General features: G+C 40.2%; 1 protein-coding gene across 1 annotated transcript in view; it reads right to left on the bottom strand.

Moving 5' to 3' along the window:
- Positions 1-6,964: 6,964 nt before the first annotated feature.
- LOC129762611 (hypoxia-inducible factor prolyl hydroxylase) overlaps positions 6,965-27,228 on the bottom strand; it is a 29,427-nt gene continuing 9,163 nt past the window's right edge. The window contains exons 3-6 of the mRNA XM_055761046.1: positions 25,973-26,092; positions 25,795-25,875; positions 8,310-8,449; positions 6,965-8,245 (exon numbers count right to left, since the gene is read on the bottom strand). Of these exons, the coding sequence (XP_055617021.1) occupies positions 8,032-8,245; positions 8,310-8,449; positions 25,795-25,875; positions 25,973-26,092 (555 nt within the window). The 3' untranslated portion in view covers positions 6,965-8,031. The remainder of the gene's footprint in view (positions 8,246-8,309; positions 8,450-25,794; positions 25,876-25,972; positions 26,093-27,228) is intronic.

The following is a 27,228-nucleotide window of genomic DNA, read 5'->3' on the forward strand; positions in this document are numbered from 1 at the left end:
GATCTGTGATGCAACACGTTTAATTAGACATTTTTACCTCTAGTTGGACATTTTTGTAAACATTGAGTTCGGGGCCCAAATTATGGCCCCACATTGAAAGTCGCCCCCAGTCGCAAATGTCCAATTACTGGTCAAAACCTGTCAAAACCGACTCCAATGCGACACTAAGTGGTGCCTCAACATATCGCTTTATAAGTAACTTATTGTATTTTTTATGCTAACATATCTCTTAGCTCCAAATTTCTGAGTGAAAATCATTCGCGACTAGTTGAAAGAATTATTCTATTTATTATTATTATTGCATAAGGGTCGGACTACGGGGTTTAAGCATTTAAATAATTGAATTCAATGATTCTCATTGAATTTTTCAAAATTTAGAACTGATTCTAGGCATGCTGATTTGAAAGAGGGCATTGCAATTTAAAATTGTTGTAGGTGGCGACACCATGAATAAAATTAAATAAATCATTCGTTTGGCATTTGACGTGACGGTGCTGGTGGAGGCATTGACTGCATGTGTGAATTGGTGGAGACGTTGACGGAGCGTAGACGTTCTTCTCCGTAACGTGCTATGTGAATCGCACATTATTCTGGAAGCCACCTAACTTTTTAGCTCCTATTGATTATCGAGTCGATAACAAATGAGGACACGACTTCAAATCTCACCTAGTGACGAACTATACTCACGCCGTTCGCCTACGGGAATGCAAACATTTGACCCATCTCACGTCATTCGCCGCGTGGAATAAGGGAGTTTGTCTTTGAATAAATACCAATAACGCCTAAAAATACATAATAGCAATATAAAAGAGTCTGTGAGTACACGAGTTGCGATTTTTCGCGCGAGTACAGAAGAGTTGAAGAAATTTTTAAACTGGTGAGAAAACTTTCTCATAAATTGAATAAAATATTGTTGTATACAGGTGGTTAGGTAACTGATTCGGAATATTTTTCCTGAGTATTTTTTTTTTAAATTTGGCTTTGAACCATACGTATGATTCCAACTTGAATTCCCATCCCTTATTCTAAGACGCCATTTTAGTATTTTTGTATGAACAATATTCAAGTAATTTAACCTTCGTTCATTTTTCAAACAGGACAAATTTATTCACGTTCTTGAATGACAGATGACGCTACGTTCACTTCATCGAACATTCACTCCTACATGCACAAGTAACCTCAATTCGTCTAAAGCCAGGCGCAATGACGTTGACTGGAAGCCTTTTACGAATGAGCACAATCTATCTATCTATCTATCTATATATAAAAATGGATTTCTGTCTGTCTGTCTGATTCTTATGGACTCGGAAACTACTGAACCGATCAACATGAAAATTGGTATGTAGGGGTTTTTGGGCCCGGGGAAGGTTCTCGTGATAGTTTGAGACCCCTCCCCCCTCTCTAAGGGGGAGGGGGTTGCCATACAAATGAAACACATATTTCTGCATAACTCGAGAACTAATCAAACAAATGGAACCAAATTAAGCATATGGAGGTTATAGGGTGCAATAAATGTTCCTATGATGGTTACACTGCCCACCCCCCTCTTTAAGGGGGGGCTGCCATACAAATGAAACACAAATTTCTGCATTACTCGGGAATTATTCAAGCAAATGAAACCAAATTAGGCATATTGAGGTTTTAGGGTGCAATAAATGTTCATATGATGGTTAGACTCTCCACCCCCCTCTTTAAGGGGGGGCTGCCATACAAATGAAACACAAATTTCTGCATTACTCGGGAATTATTCAAACAAATGAAACCAAATTAGGCATATTGAGGTTTTAGGGTGCAATAAATGTTCATATGATGTTTAGACTCCCCACCCCCCTCTTTAAGGGGAGGGACGCCATACAAATGAAACACAAATTTCTGCATTACTCGAGAATTAATCAAGCAAACGAAACCAAGTTTAGCAAGCGAAGATTTTAGGGTGCAGTAAATGTTTTTACGGTGGTTAGATACTCCTCCACCCTCTCTTGGGGGGAGGGGTGTCTGCCATACAAATGAAACACAAATTTCTGCATTACGTTTGCCATTTACCACAATCAAATGCCATACAAATGAAACACAAATTTCTGCATTACTCGAGAAATCATCAAGCAAATGAAACAAAATTTTGCATGTGAAGGTTTTAGGGTGCAATAAATGTTTCTATGGTAGTTAGACTCTCCCCCTCTCTAAGGGGGGCTGCCATACAAATGAAACACAAATTTCTGCATTACTGTTTATGAGAAATGTTTCTATTATGGTATGACACCCCTCTCTCCTCTGGAATGGAGAGGAGATCCCATAAAAATATTACACATAAATCAACCAAAAATATTTCAGCCAAACATGACAATTGAAAATTTTCTGAAAACTCTGAAGGAAAAAGGGAAAGTTCGGAAAATTAAATTGACATATGTTCTACAAGTACATAGTGACAAGGACTGTTAGTCCACTTGATGTTTATGCTAACGAAATTGATCTTTGTACGAAACTGGAAATGGATTTTAATGTGATGAAACGCACTCCTATATCTTCTTCTATCTATACCCAAAAAAAAAGGATCGCCAGACGTGTTGATAAGAGCAGAACTCGAGGAAGGAATTGTCCGATTTAGGGCTGTCTTTATTCTATCATATTTTCTGTATAAAACATTTATTCCATGTAACGGAGAAACATGTTATTTACAAGTGGTTGAAAAATCTTGAACGAGAATTGTGTCTGAAAATAATCTGATATTATAATGATGAGTTTTGTTAGAAATATTAGGAATTTTATAGTAAAAAGTAAATTCAACGGAGACGAATAGAAGATTAATCAATGAACAGTTCTGCGATTGGACCCATGAACTTGCTAATAGTAAGAAAACGTGAATGTTTGAAGGTATTGTTAAAAAAAACAAATTTTTGGCGGAACGAAGTTTGCCGGGTCAGCTAGTGAATTATAGAAAAACTTCAGATCACTCGCTCGAATTACAAAATGACAATAACGCTGTTATCATCAATCCTGATAAAACACCATCAGGAGAGGAAAGCACGTGTGAGGCTGTCCACATACCACTTGGAAATGAAAGGCACGATTTTGGACACCCCCTCCCCCTCCGTGGACAAGCGTGGACATTTTCTATACGCCTCTACAAGTTGTTGTGTTTTTTCACCAAAAAAATAGAAATGCTGAAAATTTTGCTGAAAAAAAAATTGGGAATGTGTTTGAATTGCGCTTAAATGCCACTCTGAGTTTGTTTTCTATTCTATGTTTTTATATCGATAGAAATGTTGGCTTTATTGATAGTAGATGTTTGTTATTAATCCTTTGATTTTTTCCTCAACCCGCGAAGTTATTTGTATCGCTGTTAGGTTTCTTCTAAGTTCCATTTTCGTTATCATAAACCGATGTAAGCTGGCTGAACTGTTTGAGTTTTCAAGAAATGAGACAAAAAAATCAAAGATCTTGGTATTAGTATTCAGCTATTGGAAATCTTCGGGGAAAACTGAATATTGAACCAAAACAGTAGGAGTACAAAAATTGAAATACATGTTATCACGTTTTTAAGATATAAACATGTTGTGTTGTGTCGTGTGGTTTGGCTCGTTCATCTCTCGAACTGCCGCTCATGCTAGTAGACGTTGGTCAGTGCCTAATATCTGATGCCGTTCACTTAACTGATCCGCAAATTCGTCATTCTATCAACCCCTTAGTGTATTATTTAATACATCATAACTCAAGTGATGATTCTACTTGATTTCACAACACCATCAACGAAAAACTTTTACCAGCGTCTGAACAAATGACAATATCTGATAATAGCGGGTGGAATAACTCCAAGCATTTTTACCGGACCGACAAAGAAATATGAGGTTTGACATTATTCTAATGGAAGAGTACGTCATTTTGGTCAATTTTCAACGTTGATCGCTGATTCGTTAAGTTGCTAACTGTTCTTGTAGAAATTTATCGACTGGTAATTTGTTAAATAAAGATACATTTCGCTTCCCCAACGATTTTCCTTGTCGCTCAACATTTGTGATTAACTTATTGATCGCCAGCCACGATTTGCTTCAAAACTGCGAATTTTCATTCCGTTCGTAAAGCTAGTCGTTGATTGAGATGCGATCCATTGAATGTATTAGGGTCAAGTATTGTAAAATCCATACATTCTAGCGTTTCACGTAACCAAGTTTCATCAGGTGCTCATGAACATAGATAGTCGTAATAAATTCAATTAATATGGCATGACTGTGGATTATTTTTTACAATCATCAGTGGCGATACGAACTTTCTGGACAACCCAATAGAAGCGTGTTCCAGAAAATATTACATTTCAACAAAGACGAACAGCGCTGCTTGGGAAACTACTTCAGAGATACGGTCTGTGCCCCTATGGAGGAATTTGTTGTTCGTGGTTCATTCTCACAAAACCTTGGAAGTTCTTAAAAAACAGAATGTCACAAGATTCAACATGTTTCGCTGGCGTCTTCATACTGCCGCAATACATGATCCTTCAAAACCAATGAAAATAAATCGATGTCTCTCAGTTCATATACGTTACTCTCAAAATACAAATCTCAGCAAAGAAGATCAACGATATAAAGAAAATATTCGACCTGGTAGCACTAACAAACAGCTCAACACTTTTATTGGTAAACAGGGATAAATTTCTTGGAAATGCAGCATAGATTTCATATATTATTGAACACAGCAGATATTTTTTTCAAAATATTCATTGCACGTGCCCACGTGAACATTGCCGTGAACAAGCGTGGACATTTTCGTAGCCATGCATCCCTGGTAGGCCGAGGAAGGGATTTAGTTCCCTCGTCGCATTCTCTTTGATCTCCTCGATCGACTGAAATCTCTTTCCACGAAGAGGCAACTTCAACTTGGGGAACAAAAATGGTATGGTATGGTATTTATTTGATGTTTGGTCAAATACACCCTTATTCTGTATTTCGATCGATTCGAAATATTTCGAACGACTTATTAAAATTCCATTCTGCATTCCGTTCGAGTTGTTTTTGCAATTCGTTCGATCTGTTTCTCTTAAAACATTGAATGGGCAAAACGTTCAAAATAGGGAAAGCGAAATTATAACTCGAACGAAATGCAAATCTGGCGGAATGCAGAATAGGGGTGATAATTCAGTACAATTCGGGACCGGTGCGATGGCGCTCTATCATCATGCAAAATCCAAGAATTGTCGGCTCACATTTCCGGCCGATTGAGACGTACAGGCAGACACTAATAATCGGATGGCATAAAAATCTGACAGATGTGCGTCTTAAGGTCGTACCAACAAAAAATGGGTTCCCGCATGCACGGTACGTTTAAATAAAAAAACCCGGTTCATTTTGATAATAGTGTATATGCAAAATTTCGAAGAGGTCAGGAAAAGGTCGATAATTAAAAACAAAAGAAAAAAGATAAAGAGCTGAAGACACGAACAAAGGAACAGAAGCAGAAGTAAAAAATTACTACCGTAATTCATTCAACTATTGATTTAAATTAATTTAACTTGTTTACAAAAAACGACCTGTTGCTACTAGTCAGATCTTTTGACGATATGTCAGAACAAATATCCCAGTCGAAAGATATAAATAAAGGGTGTGTCACATCAAATTGCATCACGGAAAACACGCTGTAGAAATTCGCCCAGTAGACCGATCCTTTTGAAAATTTTAGACAGTGAAATAAAAACTATTAAACAACTTTTGGCATTTTCTTTTTATTCATACGTCGAGCCCAAGCCCGTATGCTCGCACCTTCCTCTTTACCCCGTCCATAAGGTTCTGTACAACGTCAGGTTGTAGTTTTTTTTTGAACAGAAATCCATTTTCTCTTGAAGTCCGCCTCCGATTTGACAACTTTTGGGTTCTTCCTGAGGGCCTGCTTCATAATCGCCCAATATTTCTCTATTGGGCGAAGCTCCGGCGCGTTGGGCGGGTTCATTTCCTTTGGCACGAAGGTGACCCCGTTGGCTTCGTACCACTCCAACACCTCCTTTGAATAGTGGCACGAAGCTAGATCCGGCCAGAAGATGGTCGGGCCCTCGTGCTGCTTCAATAGTGGTAGTAAGCGCTTCTGTAGGCACTCCTTAAGGTAAACCTGCCCGTTTACCGTGCCAGTCATCACGAAGGGGGCGCTCCGCTTTCCGCAAGAGCAGATCGCTTGCCACACCATGTACTTTCTGGCAAACTTGGATAGTTTCTGCTTGCAAATCTCCTCCGGAACGCTGAATTTGTCCTCTGCAGAGAAGAACAGGCCCGGCAGCTGACGAAAGTCCGCTTTGACGTAGGTTTCGTCGTCCATTACCAGGCAATGCGGCTTCGTCAGCATTTCGGTGTACAGCTTCCGGGCTCGCGTGTTCCCCACCATGTTTTGCCTTTCGTCGCGGTTAGGAGTCTTCTGAACCTTGTATGTACGCAGGCCCTCCCGCTGCTTGGTCCGCTGGACGAATGAACTTGACAAATTCAGCTTATTGGCGACATCCCGGACCGAACTTCTCGGATCACGTCTAAACTGCTTAACTACGCGCTTGTGATCTTTTTCACTGACGGAGCATCCATTTTTGCCGTTCTTCACCTTCCGGTCGATGGTTAGGTTCTCGAAGTATCGTTTTAGTACTCTGCTGACCGTGGATTGGACGATTCCCAGCATCTTACCGATGTCCCGATGTGACAACTCCGGATTCTCGAAATGAGTGCACAGGATTAATTCACGACGCTCTTTTTCGTTCGACGACATTTTTCCAAATTTACGAAAAATTGACAGTGAAGCATGGCCAACGTGATCTATACACTCTTATCTGATTATAAGCGAAAGCTGAAGATATAATTCCTAAAAATTAAATTTCTACAGCGTTTTTTCCGTGGTGCAATTTGATGTGACACACCCTTTAGAATTCGAAAATTTCCCTTCCTCTTTAATCGGTGAACTATTTTTTCAGGACGTTTCGGATGAATCATCTGGTCACATCCGATTTTCTTCAAAACTGTTCTTCTATTCATAATCTTGTCAACATTTTTAAACGTCTTCAGCGTGATTCGCTGACAACTGTATGAATTGTTAGCGATATTTTTTTCGCCATTCCTACCATTCCAACTGCTTGGTGATCTTCCATGCACTAGTCTAGAATTAACCACCCAGTGGGTCGAAAAAAGTAGTATAACTTTGCTATCTAACTATGTATTGGTGCTTCCAAAATATCCACTCCTGGTTTTACTTTCAAACTTCTTCAATCTTACCTATTCTGTACAAGGCAAAAAACAAATGTTATCCTACTGCTATCAAGTTAACCTGTTTCTCTGACTATCTTCTTTACAATGTGATACAAGTTTCCTCTGTGGTAAAATCGCGCACAACTGTTTGTAACAGCAGCTTTGGGCATTTAATATTTGACTAACTTTTTAAGTTACTCTCCTCATCTGTGTGTGGCCGACTCTTGAGTGGTTCTACTGACTAATAAACTAGTGATTATTTACAGCTATCATTAAATGGTGAATTAAAAGCAAAATAGAGGCAAATATATTCAACAACATTTTTGCATCATATTAAATCTTAATATGTTTAATACAATATCACATTTTGGTTATTTTCAGCGTTTTATTTGGGTTGAGATTTCTGACTGTGGTGAGCCGGCCAAAAAATGAAACTAGACAAGATAGATGCCTATTTGATTATGTCTCTTTGTTTGTTTTTCTCATAAATGCCGCCCCGCCAGAGCCCAAATCGGGTTCATCAATAATTTTGCGCTTATCTGCACTCTTACTCAAAATGGCGCGCTAATATTTGCAGTGGGTCTCCCAAAAGGAAATACACAAACTTAATGACCTTTTCGAAGTCGCGCCACCACCTCTGTCGATCATTCCCACGAGGTTCGTTCACATGCCACGCACACACTCGCAGTACGCAAAGAGAGCAAGCATGTTGTGCTCTTTATTCACTGCGATTTTTTTTGCCATTCTTGCCCCGCAAGAACTGTCCACGCGTAAGGGTAAAAAATTATCTCCGGCTGAGACCGATACTTGACGGAGGTATGAAAAATTTTCATGCGTGGAATCGATTCTCGTAGTCCCGCTGGAATCGCGTTCGTGCCGATTCGCGCTCCTCTGCGTCCAAATACCAGAGAGTGATGGCGTAGCGAGTTCTATGAGCCGGTTGAACTTCGTGTGGATTCCGACGATCAGACCAGAAGAATAGTATCCGATCGAAAATTGGCTCAATGTCGGCAACCCGGTCATTGCAACCCTCGGGGAAGATTCTAGGTGAAATAAATGGTCCAAATTGAAATACGGCTGTGGTTGAAGATAAATAACGCTACCAACCGCAAGAGCCCGCCACTCTGTTGCACATCCCAGTTGAGATTTAGGTAATATATCGCTGTGATGCATCGCCCGTCTCGGTTGGGGTTGTCCACGTGTTTGACATAATGCGAACCGGATCCGGGATAGCATGCAACCATTGCCTGGAAAAAAGAAAGAAAGCTGCAATTAGCGAAAGCTTAATTCTCTGATCGAGTGAAGGGTAATAATCACACTTGATTTTATTCTCTAACATCCTGATAAATCCCACACTGACACCTTCGTCCAAATATTTGCCCCGCGTGTTTGTGTACACAAAAATGACTGCCGCTTGCAACGATTTATGCGCGCGAGCAGTACTCATTCCTGGCGTACGTGACTTCGTGTTCGCTTGTTTTTGATGGAGTCGACTCAGTGAAGCGCACAACGGACGGAGAGACGGAGAGCAACGGAAAGAAAGGAAAGCAATCGCAATTCGCTGCGCAGTGCCTTCACCGTGGCGGGATTCGCGCAACGCTTTTCTCTTGCCGTTGTACTGCTAGTACAGCACCGATCCATCCCCCCGCTGGCGCTAATTTTCATCCGAGCCCCAAGAAGACTGAGTAAGAGGTTCGCCGTATCTGAAATGCAGCGTCGTAGCTTCATCGATCCGATGTGACAACGATAGCGAGGTATGGATGCTTGGTAATCTGAGACACATGTCGCAAGGGATGATGTGGTTTGCGTATTGATAACGATAAGGAATCTTTGTGCGCGAGTTAAAGGAAGTCGGGTGCTTGATTGAATGTTGATATACATTTGGCAATTTTGGCACAATATCACACCGAGGTTATCGGGATAACGGCTCTCAAGATTTTTGTCTCGGTTCCGTAGTGCATTCGTTAGTACGAAACATAAATTTTCATTATCAACGTAACTTGTGATACATTATCGCTGGATTGGATTGTCAGGCAGTGATAACTTTCCTACGATTTTTGTTGAGTGACGACTAGGGATTGCATTACCGTGTCAAAATTTCAATAACCGATTATTCGGTAATAAAAATTCCATTACCGGTAAAACGGTTAAATTACCACCAAAAAAATACTTTAAAATAAACCGTTTTCTTGAACAAATCACTTTAATTGTTAATGATTAATTTACAAGAAAACATTTTGTTTTTACTACTTAGTTTGTTGATTAAAGTAAGACTTAAAGGCACAAAAAATGTTAATTTTGTCGTCTTCTAATGTGGATCGGATCTCATTAACGAAATTTTCGGAAGAGGAAAACGCACGATCAGAATCCAATAATGTTAGGCGTAGTGTACGAAGAGCATCGAATGCCATTGTCATGTATTTGCCTCTGTACGAAAACTCTTGTCTTAGGATTTTCATCAATCCGAGCTTGGGCTGGAACTTGATACCTTTGATTGCTGCAATCGTCGTTCAAGTTTTTCCTTGATGCCGAACTGTTCTGCAGGTTCTGCATCGTCCAGTGAATTTTTTGCCTCCTGTTGTCCAGCTATTGAATCAATGCCATAATCGTCAAATTTTGTCGAGTAACAAACGATTTCAAATGCCTGCTTGGTAAATACAGTCCGTGACGTTTGATAGAAGACGCCGAAGTCATCATTAATTGTGCCACGACCACGAGCAGAATGATTTATCATATACGCGAATAAATCTGCATATACGAAACGTTGATCTGCAATCTTCTCAATCAGGACATCGAACAGCTGCTTCGAACAGCTGCTTCGAAATTTCTGATGGTGGCCCCGATAGCCATCAGCTTCATAAAGGGTGCAGTTCTTCCAGTATAGCGGTTCAACAGCGACCAGAACTAGTTCGAGGGCATCAACCAATCTCTTATCACTGTCAGTTCTCCATCGCTGAAGCTTATCCTGTGTTTCGTTTTAGATCGATCAGCAATTTTTGCACTGAAGCTCGGAGGTCGTAGAATCGACGCAACATTGCTAGTTGTGCATTTTCGATCTTATTTTTATTCTCGAGTAATATTTCAAAGCGGCATAAAGGCAAATATTATTTATGGTGTGAGAATGAAAATTACCGAAATTACCGATTTTTGATTGTAAAATCACCGATTCGATACGATAAATCACAGAACATTGCCAAAATATGCTCATTATTTATGGAATCCACGGGATAGCGAACGACATTGTCAGTAGTTATCTCTTCGGTAGACAACAATATGTAACACTGATATAACGGTAAAAGAACTCTGAGTCCAACAAATATTGGCATACTTCAAGGCAGTAACAATGGACCTCTACTATTTCTAATGTACGCCAAAGACATTGGAAACCTGCCTTTGAAAGGAACAGCCAAACTGTTTGCGGATGACACAGCTTTATTTTATCCATGCTGTGACTCGAGATCAGTAGTCTCATTAATGGAAAACGACCTAGCAATCCTTAGGGAATATTTCCGTGCCCACTTGCTATAACTTGATCTAAAAAAAATAAATACAAACTCTATCACTTAGCACGAAAAAAACATTACTTATTCAGACCCTAAAATATTAAATGTACCTAAAGGGTGTGTCACATCAAATTGCATCACGGAAAAAACGCTGTAGAAATTCGCCCAGTAAACCGATCCTTTTGAAAATTTTAGACAGTAAAATAAAAACTATTAAAAAACTTTTGACATTTTCTTTTTATTCATACTTCGAGCCCAAGCCCGTATGCTCGCACCTTCCTCTTTACCCCGTCCATAAGGTTCTGTACAACGTCAGGTTGTAGTTGTTTTTTGAACAGAAATCCATTTTCTCTTGAAGTCCGCCTCCGATTTGACAACTTTTGGGTTCTTCCGGAGGGCCTGCTTCATAATCGCCCAATATTTCTCTATTGGGCGAAGCTCCGGCGCGTTGAGCGGGTTCATTTCCTTTGGCACGAAGGTGACCCCGTTGTCTTCGTACCACTCCAACGCGTCCTTTGAATAGTGGCACGAAGCTAGATCCGGCCAGAAGATGGTCGGGCCCTCGTGCTGCTTCAATAGTGGTAGTAAGCGCTTCTGTAGGCACTCCTTAAGGTAAACCTGCCCGATTACCGTGCCGGTCATCACGAAGGGGGCGCTCCGCTTTCCGCAAGAGCAGATCGCTTGCCACACCATGTACTTTCTGGCGAACTTGGATAGTTTCTGCTTGCGAATCTCCTCCGGAACGCTGAATTTGTCCTCTGCGGAGAAGAACAACAGGCCCGGCAGCTGACGAAAGTCCGCTTTGACGTAGGTTTCGTCGTCCATTACCAGGCAATGCGGCTTCGTCAGCATTTCGGTGTACAGCTTCCGGGCTCGCGTGTTCCCCACCATGTTTTGCCTTTCGTCGCGGTTAGGAGCCTTCTGAACCTTGTATGTACGCAGGCCCTCCCGCTGCTTGGTCCGCTGGACGAATGAACTTGACAAATTCAGCTTATTGGCGACATCCCGGACCGAACTTCTCGGATCACGTCTAAACTGCTTAACTACGCGCTTGTGATCTTTTTCACTGACGGAGCATCCATTTTTGCCGTTCTTCACCTTCCGGTCGATGGTTAGGTTCTCGAAGTATCGTTTTAGTACTCTGCTGACCGTGGATTGGACGATTCCCAGCATCTTACCGATGTCCCGATGTGATAACTCCGGATTCTCGAAATGAGTGCACAGGATTAATTCACGACGCTCTTTTTCGTTCGACGACATTTTTCCAAATTTACGAAAAATTGACAGTGAAGCATGGCCAACGTGATCTATACACTCTTATCTGATTATAAGCGAAAGCTGAAGATATAATTCCTAAAAATTAAATTTCTACAGCGTTTTTTCCGTGATGCAATTTGATGTGACACACCCTTTATCGTTAAGGTCCCAAGTTTCAAATAACTTGGTATCCACCTAGATCAGTGGTACTCAAACTTTTTCCAGAGGGGTCATAAACATGTGTTAATGATGACACCACGGGTCGCGAAAACATTAAGAAATATTTCGTCAAGACATGATCGTGTTGCTAACATCGTATTATTACGAAATTATGACCGACAAGAAACAAAGATAGGGGGTCTTCGTAGCCTAATAGGTTGCGTGTCCGCTACTAAGCGAACAATCATAAGCTTATAACTTAGGGCCCTCAACTGACCATCTTTGTGTGTTACTCTAGCTACTACGTTCACGCAATAATCATCATGTGACGGTAATACCAGTCCCTTACCGCTCACATCACGATCTGCTGCATCGGTAATTGGTGCTATTTATAACACAACAATGGAAGCCTCGTATCAACAGTCCCGCTGTGAACAGTCCAACTGTGAACATTCGAACAATAGGAATATTCTTACGCCAAAAAAAAGCGACATGTGTTGTGTATCAATAGAACAGCACTACTCTTACGCCTGAATGGCTACTTTATGGCACCCTGTCCCCCGCAATATTTTTTACACACTTTTTTATATAATTTTATGATCTTTGAACACAAGCAACCCTACTGGGCTTCCTTCCTATTGAAAAAGATCACGTGTTTGAAGACGACCCCCAAACCAAACAAATTTTGTTATAAATTTAAAAGATTTTTTTGAAATAACAAATTAAGATAATGATCATCTTCTTCTTCTTCTTCTTCTTCTTCTTCTTTTTCATAACTGTCATCAACAACCTCCACCATCCACCACCGAAGTGGTGAGCGATGACGTCAAATATATCTCCCACGCCAAGTTCCCGAAGAAGGTCCTTTTGTGGCTGACGATCTGCGAGAAGGGAATGTATAAGTCGCTGATCTTTCCCGCGGGACTTATGGTGAACGGGGAGATATACAGTACGGAGTGCATGCCGGAAGTTGCACCTTCATCGAGGAGGATCCTGTCCTCGATCCATTATGCCGAGATATCGCTGTAGCAGATGGGCTGACTGAAGATAAACGTTGTACCGAAGATCAAAATGAACACAATATAACAGACGGCTTAAACCGGATGATCCGTTTTCGAGCACACGTTGATTCTTAGTTATGAAAATTTTAAACTTACTCCTATGCTAAATGTTTCACAATGCATGATCGGTCATTGATGTGAAACTTCACGTAGCAACCAACATTAAAGTTCCAATTTCAAATTTTATTTGCTAGAATTAATCGTATCGCCCCCGACTTGCAAATAATTGCAATGTCAATTTCCCCCAGGTACCTTGGTTTTGAAATCTATGTTAGGGAACACATTTCGGTGGGAACAAAATCTCGCCCTACTTTCATGTACTTGCAATGCCGATTTCTCCAGGCACTTTGGTTTTGATGTCTGTAGTTTCATAAAATGTTATTCATTTTCACTGTAATTAACTGTTATGGAGTGCCCAAAATTATTGATGCAAAACTCTCGTAAATCCATCAGAAGAAGACTGAGTAGTAATTGTGAGTACAAGAGGAAGCTTGTATCTTCAATTTCGACCAATTACAACGAGGTATTTCCGCTTGGATAACGATAGTTAGTTTCATGACATATACATAAAAATAAAACTTGTTATGGAGTGCCGAAATCGATTGACCCAAAAATCTCATCAATCCATCAGGAAATGACTGAGCAATAAGCGTTTGAAATTGGACATTTTTCACGATGCGATCGATTTTCGTTTTTCAAATTGTGTTCGCGGAAGACGTAATCCTACCCCAAAAATCAAGTTCACGGACTTCCGGTCCTGTTCCATTGAAGGTACTTCTGATTTGGTCTCTTCACTTCTCTTTCATTACACTCATGAATCACTGATAGAAAACATAATAAAAAAAAAGTCTCACTATTAAGTTCAAGTTGCCAAAAACTAGCAAATGACATCTTCTAGACATCAGCCACCAGAAACAATCTCAACCAGGAACCAGATTATCCCCATATTTGAGCGACAAAACTGAATCTAAATTTTTTTGACTTGAGGTGGACATCCGATCGATGCACTGTTGACTTTTAGGTGGTTGACCAATGATTCGTTTCTAGGACGGCCATATGGAAGAGAACAAAATTGCCGTGAAAATGAGAGAAACGGATGCATTTGCTCGAATCGCCAACATGAAGCATATCGTGAGCAATTCAAACTTAACTAAACACGGTTCCGAAAATATTGCAAATCATTACCGACAAAAACAGTTGCTTTCAAGTCGCCAAGCGATTGGATTCGCCTGGCGGTCAAGTGCGATGAACAGCTTGGACCTCGGAGCCGTTTGAAGAGAGCGGCGAAATGTGGATTGCTTGCTCGTTTGTATGACCGACAATTGCATCTCTGGCGTGAATATCAAACGATTGAGTATGATAGTTTTAAAATATGAATTTAATTGATTCAATCGTGTTGAATATTTTTGTTATTCAGTAGAAATAAATGAATCCAAAAACCAAAGTCTTTCAAGTTGCGATTATTGCATTCTCACAAATGATCGACATTCAGAGTCAATAACTTCACTACTTATAGTTCCGTTTCATTTAGTGTGTTTACAATTTGTTTGCACGAGTGAAAAAAGGTTTGCCACTATGACTGACGTCATAGTCTAGTCATAGTTACTTTTTTCTGAATGTGCACATATAAATGAACTTGTACTTATTCGTGCAATGTTTACTAGAGTACCAATTTAAATGGTCATCTCTAATTTCCAAACGGAACATGAATAAAACTGTTGCTTCCCACGAAAAACTACCACATTCAAAACATCTGCTCAATAGGACTTCATTTACTAGTGTCGCACAGCCGTTACAGTTTGAGTTTTTTGAAAACGGAAAAATAACCCAAGGCGGGAGTAAAGGAGACCGGAGTTTTCGGAAAAAAATTAATGCCAAATGTCTTCAAATTGCATGAAACGTCGATATCAACTGTCACCTCGATTTTTTTGTCAAAGATTAACACTCTGGGACTTCGGAAAACAAAAAAAAACGACAAAGTGTCAGATTTTTGATTAAAAAAATCGAGATAAATCTAGGACATTTGGCATAAATTTTTTTAACTCTGATTTCCTTTACTCCGCTCTTGGGTGATTTTTCGATTTTCAGAAAACTTAAATTTCGACATCTGAGACAATAGTAAATGAAGTCCGAATTGGCTAATATTTTGCATAGGGTATTTTATCGTGCAAATCAACATTTCACAGAAAGTATAAAAAATAGATATGACGATTTTCATTGGCACCCTAAACCATACGTTTTGCTTCGTATTCCGAAAAAACCAGAGTATCGATTTTTGAAAAAAAAAGTTTTCGAGATGACAGTAGATCTCGACGTTTTATGCAATTTGAAGACATTTGGCATTAACATTTGGGTGATTTTTCGGTTTTCAAAAAACTCAAATTTTGACGGCTGTGCGACACTAGTAAATGAGGTCCGATTGAGCCTCAAGTCCTGTTTGGTTTATTTTGCTGATGGTATACTCAGATTACAGCATCAGTAAACAAAATACCAATAGAGAGAACTTGAGAAAGTTATCGGAGACGATTTCTTTCTGTAAGATCTCGTGTACCTGCACCGATCACCGTATCTCGCAGGACGGCTATCGTGGCCCGTCTGTTATAGTCCTACTACTAGGACATAAATCTTACGGTAACATGGCGGTTTTTCCCGGGAAGGACTAATTCCCTCGCCTCCCTTCATTCCGAATGATCTTTGGGTTAAGTCTTTCAAAAACAAGAACAAAACCGAGCTGAGCGTTTCAAGATTGTGTTTCCCATTCAGTAGTCCAAAAAAAGCAGAATACGAGAACGACTGAAAGAATTCACACAGCATTAGTTTGCGTTAGCTTCCATCCCATTTAAGCTGCACCATTCCAACAAGGCGCCTAGAAGTATATCCTAAGGTGAGGCCGTTTCGTCACTAAGTTAAAGGAGCGGAATTTGAAAACAGTACGGAAGAAAGCAGAAGGGGAATTATTCGCTTGAAGCGTGAAAGTGACAGACTGATCAGGAAGGAGCTTCGGCACTTCCAAGATGGCTGAAGAGTGCTTTTAGCAAGTTGGCCCACCTTAGGATATATTTCTAGGCGCCTTGCATTCCAACATTGAATCGATGTCCATTTGAAGCGCGTAGCAATCTAGAAACTTTAGATCGCTAGCAAACTTCTTAGATTAAGGCTCCGCGCAGAGGTCGTTAATGGAGAAAACGAACAGCAAGAGTCCGAGTATGCTGTGTTGAGGAACCCCAGACTTCGGATCTGAACAGGAACAGAGCAGGAATCTCCAATCCTAACGAAAAATCGTCCGCATCGCCCGTGAGGTATAAACGAGAAGCCCATTCGGGGTACGTTCACATCGTCATACGGAAAACTGTTCAGGCAGGTAGGTTTCAGACAAAGGTGAATTGTTACTTGACACACTTGGAAAGAATGACAAGAACATGTCGGCGGTGATTCCCTGGTAGCGAAGATTATCTATGACTTTGGTCAAATCACGTGTTAAAACCATTGTAAATATACAAAGATCTAACTTGCGTACCGTTTACTGACGACATTTAATGGTAAAAACGAGTTTAAATAGATATTAAGGAAAATAATTACGACCGAATCTCGTTTTTAAGCACGTAAAGGGTGTGTCACATCAAATTGCATCACGGAAAAAACGCTGTAGAAATTTAATTTTTAGGAATTATATCTTCAGCTTTCGCTTATAATCAGATAAGAGTGTATAGATCACGTTGACCATGCTTCACTGTCAATTTTTCGTAAATTTGGAAAAATGTCGTCGAACGAAAAAGAGCGTCGTGAATTAATCCTGTGCACTCATTTCGAGAATCCGGAGTTGTCACATCGGGACATTGGTAAGATGCTGGGAATCGTCCAATCCACGGTCAGCAGAGTACTAAAACGATACTTCGAGAACCTAACCATCGACCGGAAGGTGAAGAACGGCAAAAATGGATGCTCCGTCAGTGAAAAAGATCACAAGCGCGTAGTTAAGCAGTTTAGACGTGATCCGAGAAGTTCGGTCCGGGATGTCGCCAATAAGCTGAATTTGTCAAGTTCATTCGTCCAGCGGACCAAGCAGCGGGAGGGCCTGCGTACATACAAGGTTCAGAAGGCTCCTAACCGCGACGAAAGGCAAAACATGGTTGGGAAGACGCGAGCCCGAAAGCTGTACACCGAAATGCTGACGAAGCCGCATTGCCTGGTAATGAACGACGAAACCTACGTCAAAGCGGACTTTCGTCAGCTGCCGGGCCTGTTGTTCTTCTCCGCAGAGGACAAATTCAGCGTTCCGGAGGAGATTCGCAAGCAGAAACTATCCAAGTTTGCCAGAAAGTACATGGTGTGGCAAGCGATCTGCTCTTGCGGAAAGCGGAGCGCCCCCTTCGTGATGACCGGCACGGTAAACGGGCAGGTTTACCTTAAGGAGTGCCTACAGAAGCGCTTACTACCACTATTGAAGCAGCACGAGGGCCCGACCATCTTCTGGCCAGATCTCGCTTCGTGCCACTATTCAAAGGACGTGTTGGAGTGGTACGAAGCCAACGGGGTCACCTTCGTGCCAAAGGAAATGAACCCGCCCAACGCGCCGGAGCTTCGCCCAATAGAGAAATATTGGGCGATTATGAAGCAGGCCCTCCGGAAGAACCCAAAAGTTGTCAAATCGGAGGCGGACTTCAAGAGAAAATGGATTTCTATTCAAAAAAAAACTACAACCTGACGTTGTACAGAACCTTATGGACGGGGTAAAGAGGAAGGTGCGAGCATACGGGCTTGGGCTCGAAGTATGAATAAAAAGAAAATGCCAAAAGTTGTTTAATAGTTTTTATTTAACTGCCTAAAATTTTCAAAAGGATCGGTCTACTGGGCGAATTTCTACAGCGTTTTTTCGTGATGCAATTTGATGTGACACATCCTTTAGAAATACAAACATCATCACTTTATAGTTCTGAGCCCTTATGTAGGTGTTACATGCAGCTTTGCATAAATTCGTCAATTCAGCAGTGAAAATTTCATCATGATTGAAGAACACATTCAAACGTTACTGACAATTGAACGCGAAAAGCGAGAAAAAAAATCTGTAAACTGAAGAAATGTGGCAGAACCATAAAAAAACCCAGCTAGAATGGAAAAGTGGTGAAATAAGATAGCAAATACGGTTGCCAGCAGTACTGTGTAGAAAATGATGGGGTGTATCACACGAAAAGTTCGTATACTCATCCTTGCGAATAATGTTCTTGTTTTGTCTCTTAAAGTTTATTAAAACATCTACAAAATGACTCCCTTCTCTTTTTTGTACGTTATGCTAAGAAATGCCCTACTTTATGCGACCCAATTCTAACTGGAACAGGCTTCAGTCACGAAAACATTGTACATTCAAAGAGTTGTATTGCGCCTCTTTAAGTTTTTCGTAACTCGTTCCTGCATTTGAAAAATCGTTCCTAGTCTTGCGAAGACGATTTCTAAGATTTCGAAAATTCTAATAATAATTCACGTCCACGTTCCACGCTTTCACGTTTCTGCACCATTACGATGAGATTTATCCCAAAGTGTTAATCGTAGTTTATTCGCAACTGGCAATGTAGAAAGAGCAAGTTTGCAACCATATCTGAAACTGCTCAAATCACTCCCATCCTTCCATCAAATACAATAAGTTGTGCATGACATGATTTCTAATAGCAACAATTTCCGACATGCAGCAAAAAGCACAGCATGTTCCGATGCGCAACCTTAAAAGCGGCATACGCACAGCAGGAAAATAAAAAGAATGCAAGCAGTGTTCGCAGTGCAGTTTTTCGAGGGAAACTTTTTTACGTGGTCCATATCGACCGCATAGGGTTTTTTTCCAAATTGAGTAGCGAAAACTTTTTTTAAAGCTACTCGTGAAGTTGGACCTTATTCCCGTGTATACTTCACGGTGAAGACGAAATGAACGGCACGTCATTGAACTTCGTTTTACGAGTTAGTGAAGCAACAAAGATAATGACGGGTTTTCAGGCAGAATGAAAATTTTTCAAATAGAAATTATGGTGAAAATGAACTTGTTAATGGAAAACTTTGTTTCTTCATGTGGCAAGATTATATCTCACAATAATTGTATCTGGAGATAATTTTATATTATAATAATATGTTTTAGTGGGAATATCGAAAAGTTTATAGAAATTAGGTTAAGTTAGGGAAAGAAAAACTGGCTTCAAGTAGATAAATAACGTCAAGAAGAAATTTACAATGAAATGTTAGCAATTTAAAACTGCCTTCGTATCCAGATGACGACACTGTACCGTTGTCATCGCGGATACATTTCATTTCGTTTTCACCGTGAACTGTATACGGGAATAAGGCCCGTTTTGTACATTTTTGTGTGGTTCCTATATCTCACACACAAACAGGTTTACCTGTATTAAAAGTGATGAAAACCTTAACCATCTACTGTTTCGCATTTTGCCGAAAAACCTTCGGTTATTATTGTAATCAATTATCATAAATTTTGATGATTGTCAGTCTTCAAAATCTCGAATAAATCCATACTGCGCCTTGACCAACAATTTATGTGGAGTTACTCATTTTATAATGCTCTCACACTAGCCCCAGCTGACCGGTGCCAACGTGTACACGATCACGTGCAATCAGGGCCATAGCTAGGGAGGTAGCACGCTATTTTATTATGTTTAGTTGACACAGCCATAAAGTCATAAATGATGCAGTCATCTCCAGCAGCCTGTGTATCCATTGCATTTTGAACGTAGATGATTTGAGCAGCATTAGTCATGGATTTATTTGTTTGGCTATTTCAGCAACTGTATGTGGTTTCCGTATTCTCGGAATTTCGAATCGTGTGGTTTTTCTCAGAAAGCAGCCATTTACAATTGCGCGTTAAGCGATACAAGTGATCGTCCAAAAAATTTTCATGAGCGCTAAGCTGAGACACGATTTCGGTGCCGCTACTTACCGGTAAATTTCCAAAAATGCAAGCAAATGAACAAGACCCGAAACCATGAAACCACAATAACCAGGAGGGAGAGTACGATACATTATGGTAGGTTAGGAACCCGCAAACGAGCTCATTCGAGTTGATTGGAATGATGGCGTGGCTTACGTGCAGCAGTCCGCTGCATGCATTTGTCGAAAATGTGGGAGGGACAAATTTTTGGAGAAATGACACGACACAGCAGCCTCTTGGCAAGCTAGTGTTGAAATTGTTATTGCTCTGATGCATGGTGCGTGCCCACCAAAAGACGCAAAGCATACCGTTTTTCGGAAACTATCAACAAAATCTCGGAAGCGAGATGCGGAACGCACGCGCGTTGAACGGTTTGGAAATCCTCCACAATGATTGAGAGCGATTGAATAGCGGCATATCAAACACAGGACGCCGTTGAACTTGACAAGGTCTCCCAAATAAAATCAGCGCGGGCTAGGTACGGGTTTTAGCGGTTTTTGTGTTCTGCCATTCACCCCATCTCTCGGCAGTGAGAAGATGGGAGAGAGGGAATGAGAACAAATTCCCTCCTGCAGACATGAATGAGAGCGCCGGCGGGTTGAGGCACCGCTCACAGCAAAACACGTGTCGATTCGCACGTGCTCAGAGCGGTCGTTGTTTCGGCAGAGCATATCTAGAATGAAGTACATCGGTTGCTGCTGCTACCGCCATGCTGTTATCGGACCTTCAACTCGAACATAACCTCTAGATAGCATGTGTTCGTCGTACTTTTCAACGCACCGCTAGTCACGTAGTCTGTAGCACTGTCGGTATGCTTCCTGCTTGCTGGAAGGAAGGTGTGACTCGGGGGCGCATCATAACGAAGGTTGCGGGTGGAAATATCTCGGATTTATCACGAGCCTTCTGCTACCGCCAATCAAAGGGCACGAGGTAAACCATTCTTTACTCGGCTGGAAGTAATCTGTCAACCAAACCATTGTTCTTCTGGAATACATTGGGCAATTAAGCGTTGAAATGACTCTCTACTGATCTTTCCTTGAGATTTTTTATTATTAGAATTGTGATGCTAACGATCCTTAATATTATGAAAATATACATTAAGTACTTACTGGGATTGGGAATGCAAGCCATTGGAACACTCACATTCGTCAAATGAAGGATAAAAAATCCCAAAGTAAGATCAGTAGAGAGACATTTTTGTCTCCATTTTTTTAATTTTTCCTATTTAAGGATTGTCGGCTTAATTCATTATGTTGAAAACGTGGAATCGTTAAATTTGCCATATATACAGATATAGATGGAGCATCCCTAATTATTGAAACGACTTGCATAAATTGCAAAAGCTTGAAACAATGTTTTTAATTGTATTGTTTAGTCATTGAGTCATGAGGTTAGTCATTTGATCTCAATAATAAAGGGTACTACTTTCTCATAAATACATATCTGGTAGATCATTCATCAGATTCGTAGAAAAGCAACTGTTAAAAGTTGAAGTGTCATTATTATAATGAATATCATGCAGTGATGAAATTATAATTTTCGGAAGGTGTAGCAACAAAACCCATTTAATGCGAAATTGTTATAAGTGTATGAGAAAACTTCACCTTCGATTAAAACAGTTGAATTGCTGACTTTAAATGTAGCCGTACAAGTCTTAGAAAATACGTCCAAAACGTACATCAACATCAGGAATTATAGCTGAAATACGGAATATGGTTCTGTAAATTTTTGTGTAAGCTCATTACTGCTACTCCGAAGCGAATTAGTCCATAAATCGACCAAGAGGGTGTTAGCAACAATATTTTTGACGTAGAACTACGTATTTCGGGAACATATTAGGGGTACAAATTGATCGCATCGTGAGAATTGTCCAACTTCAACCGCTTATTACTCAGTCACAAGTCCAATATTTTTTAACAAAAGGCTGATTGGCTTCAATTTGATACGTCGATCATCTAAATCGGTTCAGTGATTCAAAAGTTATGAATAAAAAAAAAGAAGTCATTTTTGGGGAAAAGTAGGAAAAAATATTTTTCGGACCACCCTAAAATGGCAATGGTCACCCTAACGAAAAAAATAAAAAAACGGGTCTAATATTTTGCAATAAAGAACAAAACTACCATTTTATTTTTAAGCACATTTAATGTAATAAAACAAAATGCCAAAATATGTGCTAAAAATTAATACTTTTATTATTTTATCCATACAGAATCTATATATATATATATATATATATATATATATATATATATATATATATATATATATATATATATATATATATATATATATATATATATATATATATATATACTGAAACTTGGAGGTCGGGGAAGGTTCTTATGATAGTTCGAGACCCCTCCCCCTTCTCTAATGGGCGGCTGCCATTCAAAAGAAACACAAATTTCTACATTACTCGAGAATTAATCAAGCAAATGAAACCAAATTAGGTACATGAAGGTTTTAGGGTGCAATAAATGTTTCTATTGTGGTTAGACACACCACCACCCTCTTCAACGAGGGGGGGGAGGTTGTTTGTTTCTGCTATAGAAATGAAACACAAATTTCTGCAATAATTAAACAAATTTCTGAATTAATCAAGCAAATTAAACGAAATTAGGCATGTGGAGGTTTTAGGGTGCAATAAATGATTCTATGGTGGTTAGATACTCCTCCCCCCTCTCTAAGGGGGACTCTCATACAAATGAAACACAAATGTCTGCATAACTCGAGAACTAATCAAGCAAACGAAACCAAATTTGGCATGTGGTGGTTTTAGGATGCAATAAATGTTTCTATGGTGGTTCGACACTCCTCCCCCTCCTCTTAGGTTGGGCTGTCATACAAATGAAAAACAAATTTCTGCAAAGCTCGAAAACTAATCAGACAAATGGAGCCAAAAAGTCGATTAGAAGATCAATCAATAAACAGTTCTGCGATTGGAATCATGGACTTGCGCTTAGTAAGAAAACGTGAATGTTTGAAGGTATTGATAACAAAAAACAAATTTTGTGCGGGACGAAGTTTGCCGGGTCAGCTAGTATATCATAAAGATTGTACTCGGAAAAAAATGAACCTTTTTTTGACTACAACTTTATATTGCATGGGTAAAAATTGATGAAATTTTGGATAAAACTAGTTTAGAGTATAACGTTTACATGTGCTGAATTTCGTCACAATTTGTCAAGTGGTTATCGAGATGACTTCCACGCAAAAAGTGCTTCGACAAACAAATTATGGGTCCGATCATTGAAAATCCAGGTCAATCCCACCGGTGGATCGGGAAATAGTTGGTAATCGACCGTGTCCCGTGCGGTAAAATCGTTCAAAGAGACCTTGACGACGAGCTGGCAGCGGAAGAAAAGCGAAGACGACCGACCCCGTGAAGACAAGAAAGGATTGATGGATTACTTCAAGAAAGTCAATTCTTCTGGAAGCGGGTCGGACTTCATGTCTTCAAGGTAAGTAAGGCGCCTAGCCGAACCAATAAATAGAATACGGTGGCCAAAGTTTCCGCGCCAGGAATCTGTACCGCGTAAGGTTGGTGCAGCCGACATGCATCGTAATGGACGACGAGATGTACGTTAAAGCGGACGCCAAGCAGATCCCTGGCCTGGTTTTTTGTTGGCAAGTCGCACCTAGATATTCCGGAAGAAGAAGGTCGACAAATTTGCCAAGAAGTACCTGGTGTGGCAGGCGATTTGTGGGTACGGCAAATTCAGCAAGCCGTAAATAACGACTGGCACCATCAACGGCCAAATATATAAAGCTTCCAGAAGCGCCTGCTGCCCTACCTCCGGTCTCTCGTAGATAACACTCTGTTTTGGTGGAATACGGCATCGTGGCATTACGCGCCACCGTGTTAGAGTGGTACGAAGCTAACAATGTTGTTTTTGTGCCGAAGGAGGCAACGTTATCCTACGTCAACTATGCGGTCACGTCTCGGACAAAACCCTCCTGTAACTATTACTAATGCAAAAGGAATTTTGTTCGTGGATTACCTCTGAATTGATGATTAACAACTCAGAATATTATTGTAACTTTTCGGAATATAAAAATTTGTAAGAAAGGTAAGAAATTTGTAAGATCTAATTAACCCCTTCCCGTATTATTTAATACGTCACACATCAAGTGATTGCACTAGCCTGCTGAGCGTTCTAGCGCCCTATGTTATTCAAGTACCCACGAGTGAGACTCGATGAGAGAGGTGAGAGAAACCATGGTAGAGTATCTCGACAGACTTGCTTATTCTCATTCCAGGGATAAAAATTAAAATTCACAAGATTACTAGAACAATTTTGTATTGAAGTTCAAGGAGATTCAAGGAATGATGAAATTTATTTCGAATCATACAATCATGTTCTACGTAAAGAAACGCCAACATTCCTGTAACAATCCAGAATGTTTTCTGTGATAAAAGATCAATTTCACGAAAAAAAAACCAGCGAGAACTAATTCGAAATATGTGGAAAAGAATTGATGAGACACACAAATCTGCGTGTGCAAAACGCAATGAATCGAGATAACTAAAATGGACAAACGAGCAAAAAAGATAGACAGATAGATAGAAAGATATTTTTCTATCTGAGATAAGTACCAAGTGTATTGTATAAAGCGACCATCAGTTTGGCGAGCTCTTTCAAGTCACACATGTAAACACAAATAAATTAATTATGTATCCTCCAAAACCGTCCACAAATTGCAAATCTCTGTCTGTCTGTGTTAGGCCTGTTGGCCTAATGATCACGCAGATAATGATAATCCGAAAATTGATCGGTTTGGGACCGGTTTTTGTTTTTTTTTCCTAAATTTGGCAATCATCTGCATTCAGTCTCGTCATCACGGTAATTGCCTCTTTTCTCCACAGTCACAAACTTCTATTCCCAAATATTCTTCAAACAATGTTATTCCCGTGTTTCTCTCCTTTGTCATTTTTTTGTGATCGTGACAACAAAACAGCAACAAAAAATTAAATACAAATCGATTGGGATCCCCATTCTGAATCACAATCTCAAACAAAATTGCGCGGTTCTCAAACCCACGCCAACCAGCTAAACGCTGGTGCGCGCTATAATCACTGCTTCGGGCTATATTTATATTTACATGTGCAGTGGCTTTTGCTCGAAACCGCAGTGTAATAATAATAGCAATAACAATAACAAAAAAAAACTTAACCTGTAAGCGATTGAAGTGATACGTGATTTTGGGGTAAAAAAACAAAATTACTAAAAAAGTGTGACAGATCGACTTTTGGTGAGCAATCATAACAAATGATTACATGATTCCCTAGATGTGAAATCCGATCGTTATCGGACTTTTTTTTTGCCAAACGTGGACGATTACAACCGGGACGACACTTGCAGGCTGACTTATTTTTTTTGCTTTTCTTCATTTTCGTTCGATTTTTGCGTAGTTCTAAACTGTGTCAAGCACTGCCAATAACAGGAATTCACCGATCAAATCAGCCGCCATATATCACCGACTGCCCACAACAAATGCTAGGAAAATAAAACAAAATATTCAATAAGCCCTTATCACGCACTTGCGACCCGTACCACGAACGCCCCGATTAGATTGAACATCCTGCCGTGTAATCCCAGACGAGTGGTCGCCTAATCAGAATGATTCAACTCATGCACTGTGTGGCGGCTCGAGTGCCGATAGGTTGCGTCCTCCAGAAAACTCACCTTTGTCCGTTCCCTGATGTTGTACCGACCGAGCTTTCCATTGCTCTTCATTCGTCTGCAGGTCGAGATAACTGCGTCCACCTGGATGAGTGGGGTGCAAAAGAAACGTAGGAATAAATCAACGATTTAGAGCGCAATCTTGTGGGAAAAAAGAACAGATGCAGCGAGCCATCCTTACCCGATTTATCAGATAACCTATATTGCTACATCCGGGCTCCTTCCCACCGATCCAGGTGATTTTGTCCCCTCGAATGTGCCGTAAGTTCTTTCCACCTTTGTTGGAAACCAATTGACCGTCCTGAAGCAAGGAAAAATATAAGCATAATCAGAAATGTGAACGATCCAAATAAAAATGTTTATTATCTTTGTTCGACCTGGATTCAGCGAAAAATTTGCAACAAAACACAACATTATATGGGAGCGGCTCAATTCCAGCAGCGTGATAAGATAAGGATACTTGATAAATAGGATACTCTGCCAATAGAGTAACTCGACTCAACTGGGCCGTATCCGATTTGAAAAAAAATAATGAAGATAGAAGGAGACACGGGTCAAAGGACCATTACGACTCAAAACTAATCTTTCGTATGCGCTTGTTTTTATTCATAAAATCCTAATTCGAAAACCTTTGATTGTAGCGGAATGATGTCTGAGAGCGATTGTTCTGCATGTTCAAACAGAAAGATATAAGGCGGAAGACACCAAACTGAATATGTTTACGATACGCGACGTCGTTAATGGGTACCAAGACCTAATTGACGTCAACGATTGGACCGGGGCCTCCCACCAAGGAGATAAGCGATGATGTCAAATACATCTCGGCAAATATATTTCGGGAATTTATTATTTTAAATCATCCCGCTGAACATATTTCATTTGTTTGAATATTTTTTCATGTTGTTACTACTGTCCAGGATCATTAAGAACAAGTTAACTTCCTTTTTTTTTACTTTTTAATTTGGTCCATTCGAAATTCCTTCCGGAGGGCCAAACGGTCAACTAACGGTGTTACCTTCGCGTTATGTAAAAGCCTCATAACGCCATAACGTCATAACGAGATTGGATTGTTCGTTGGAAATAGTTTGTTGCTTCAGAAGGGGCCTATTTTTGAGACGATAATATAACTTTGAATAATCAATAAAGCATTTTTTTAAACACAATCGGATCGAACCGGAAATTCCCTAAGAATTGTTTTATTTGCTAAATATTACAATTCCCTAGTGGTTGAAATATCAAGTTTGATGAAAATTGGAAGCATTCCTAGAATTTTTAAAACACTCAAAGGGTTGGTGCAAAACTCAGGACCCTCATTGACCATCTTTGTGTTGTTACAGAATAGCTACGTCCACGCAACAATCATCAGTGATGGAGATCGATCCACGGTCGAAATAAGATCGATTCATCCATACAACTGCTCTGCTCTGCAAGACACAT

Source organism: Toxorhynchites rutilus, chromosome 1 (assembly GCF_029784135.1).
Source record: "Toxorhynchites rutilus septentrionalis strain SRP chromosome 1, ASM2978413v1, whole genome shotgun sequence".
Lineage (NCBI taxonomy): Eukaryota > Metazoa > Arthropoda > Insecta > Diptera > Culicidae > Toxorhynchites > Toxorhynchites rutilus.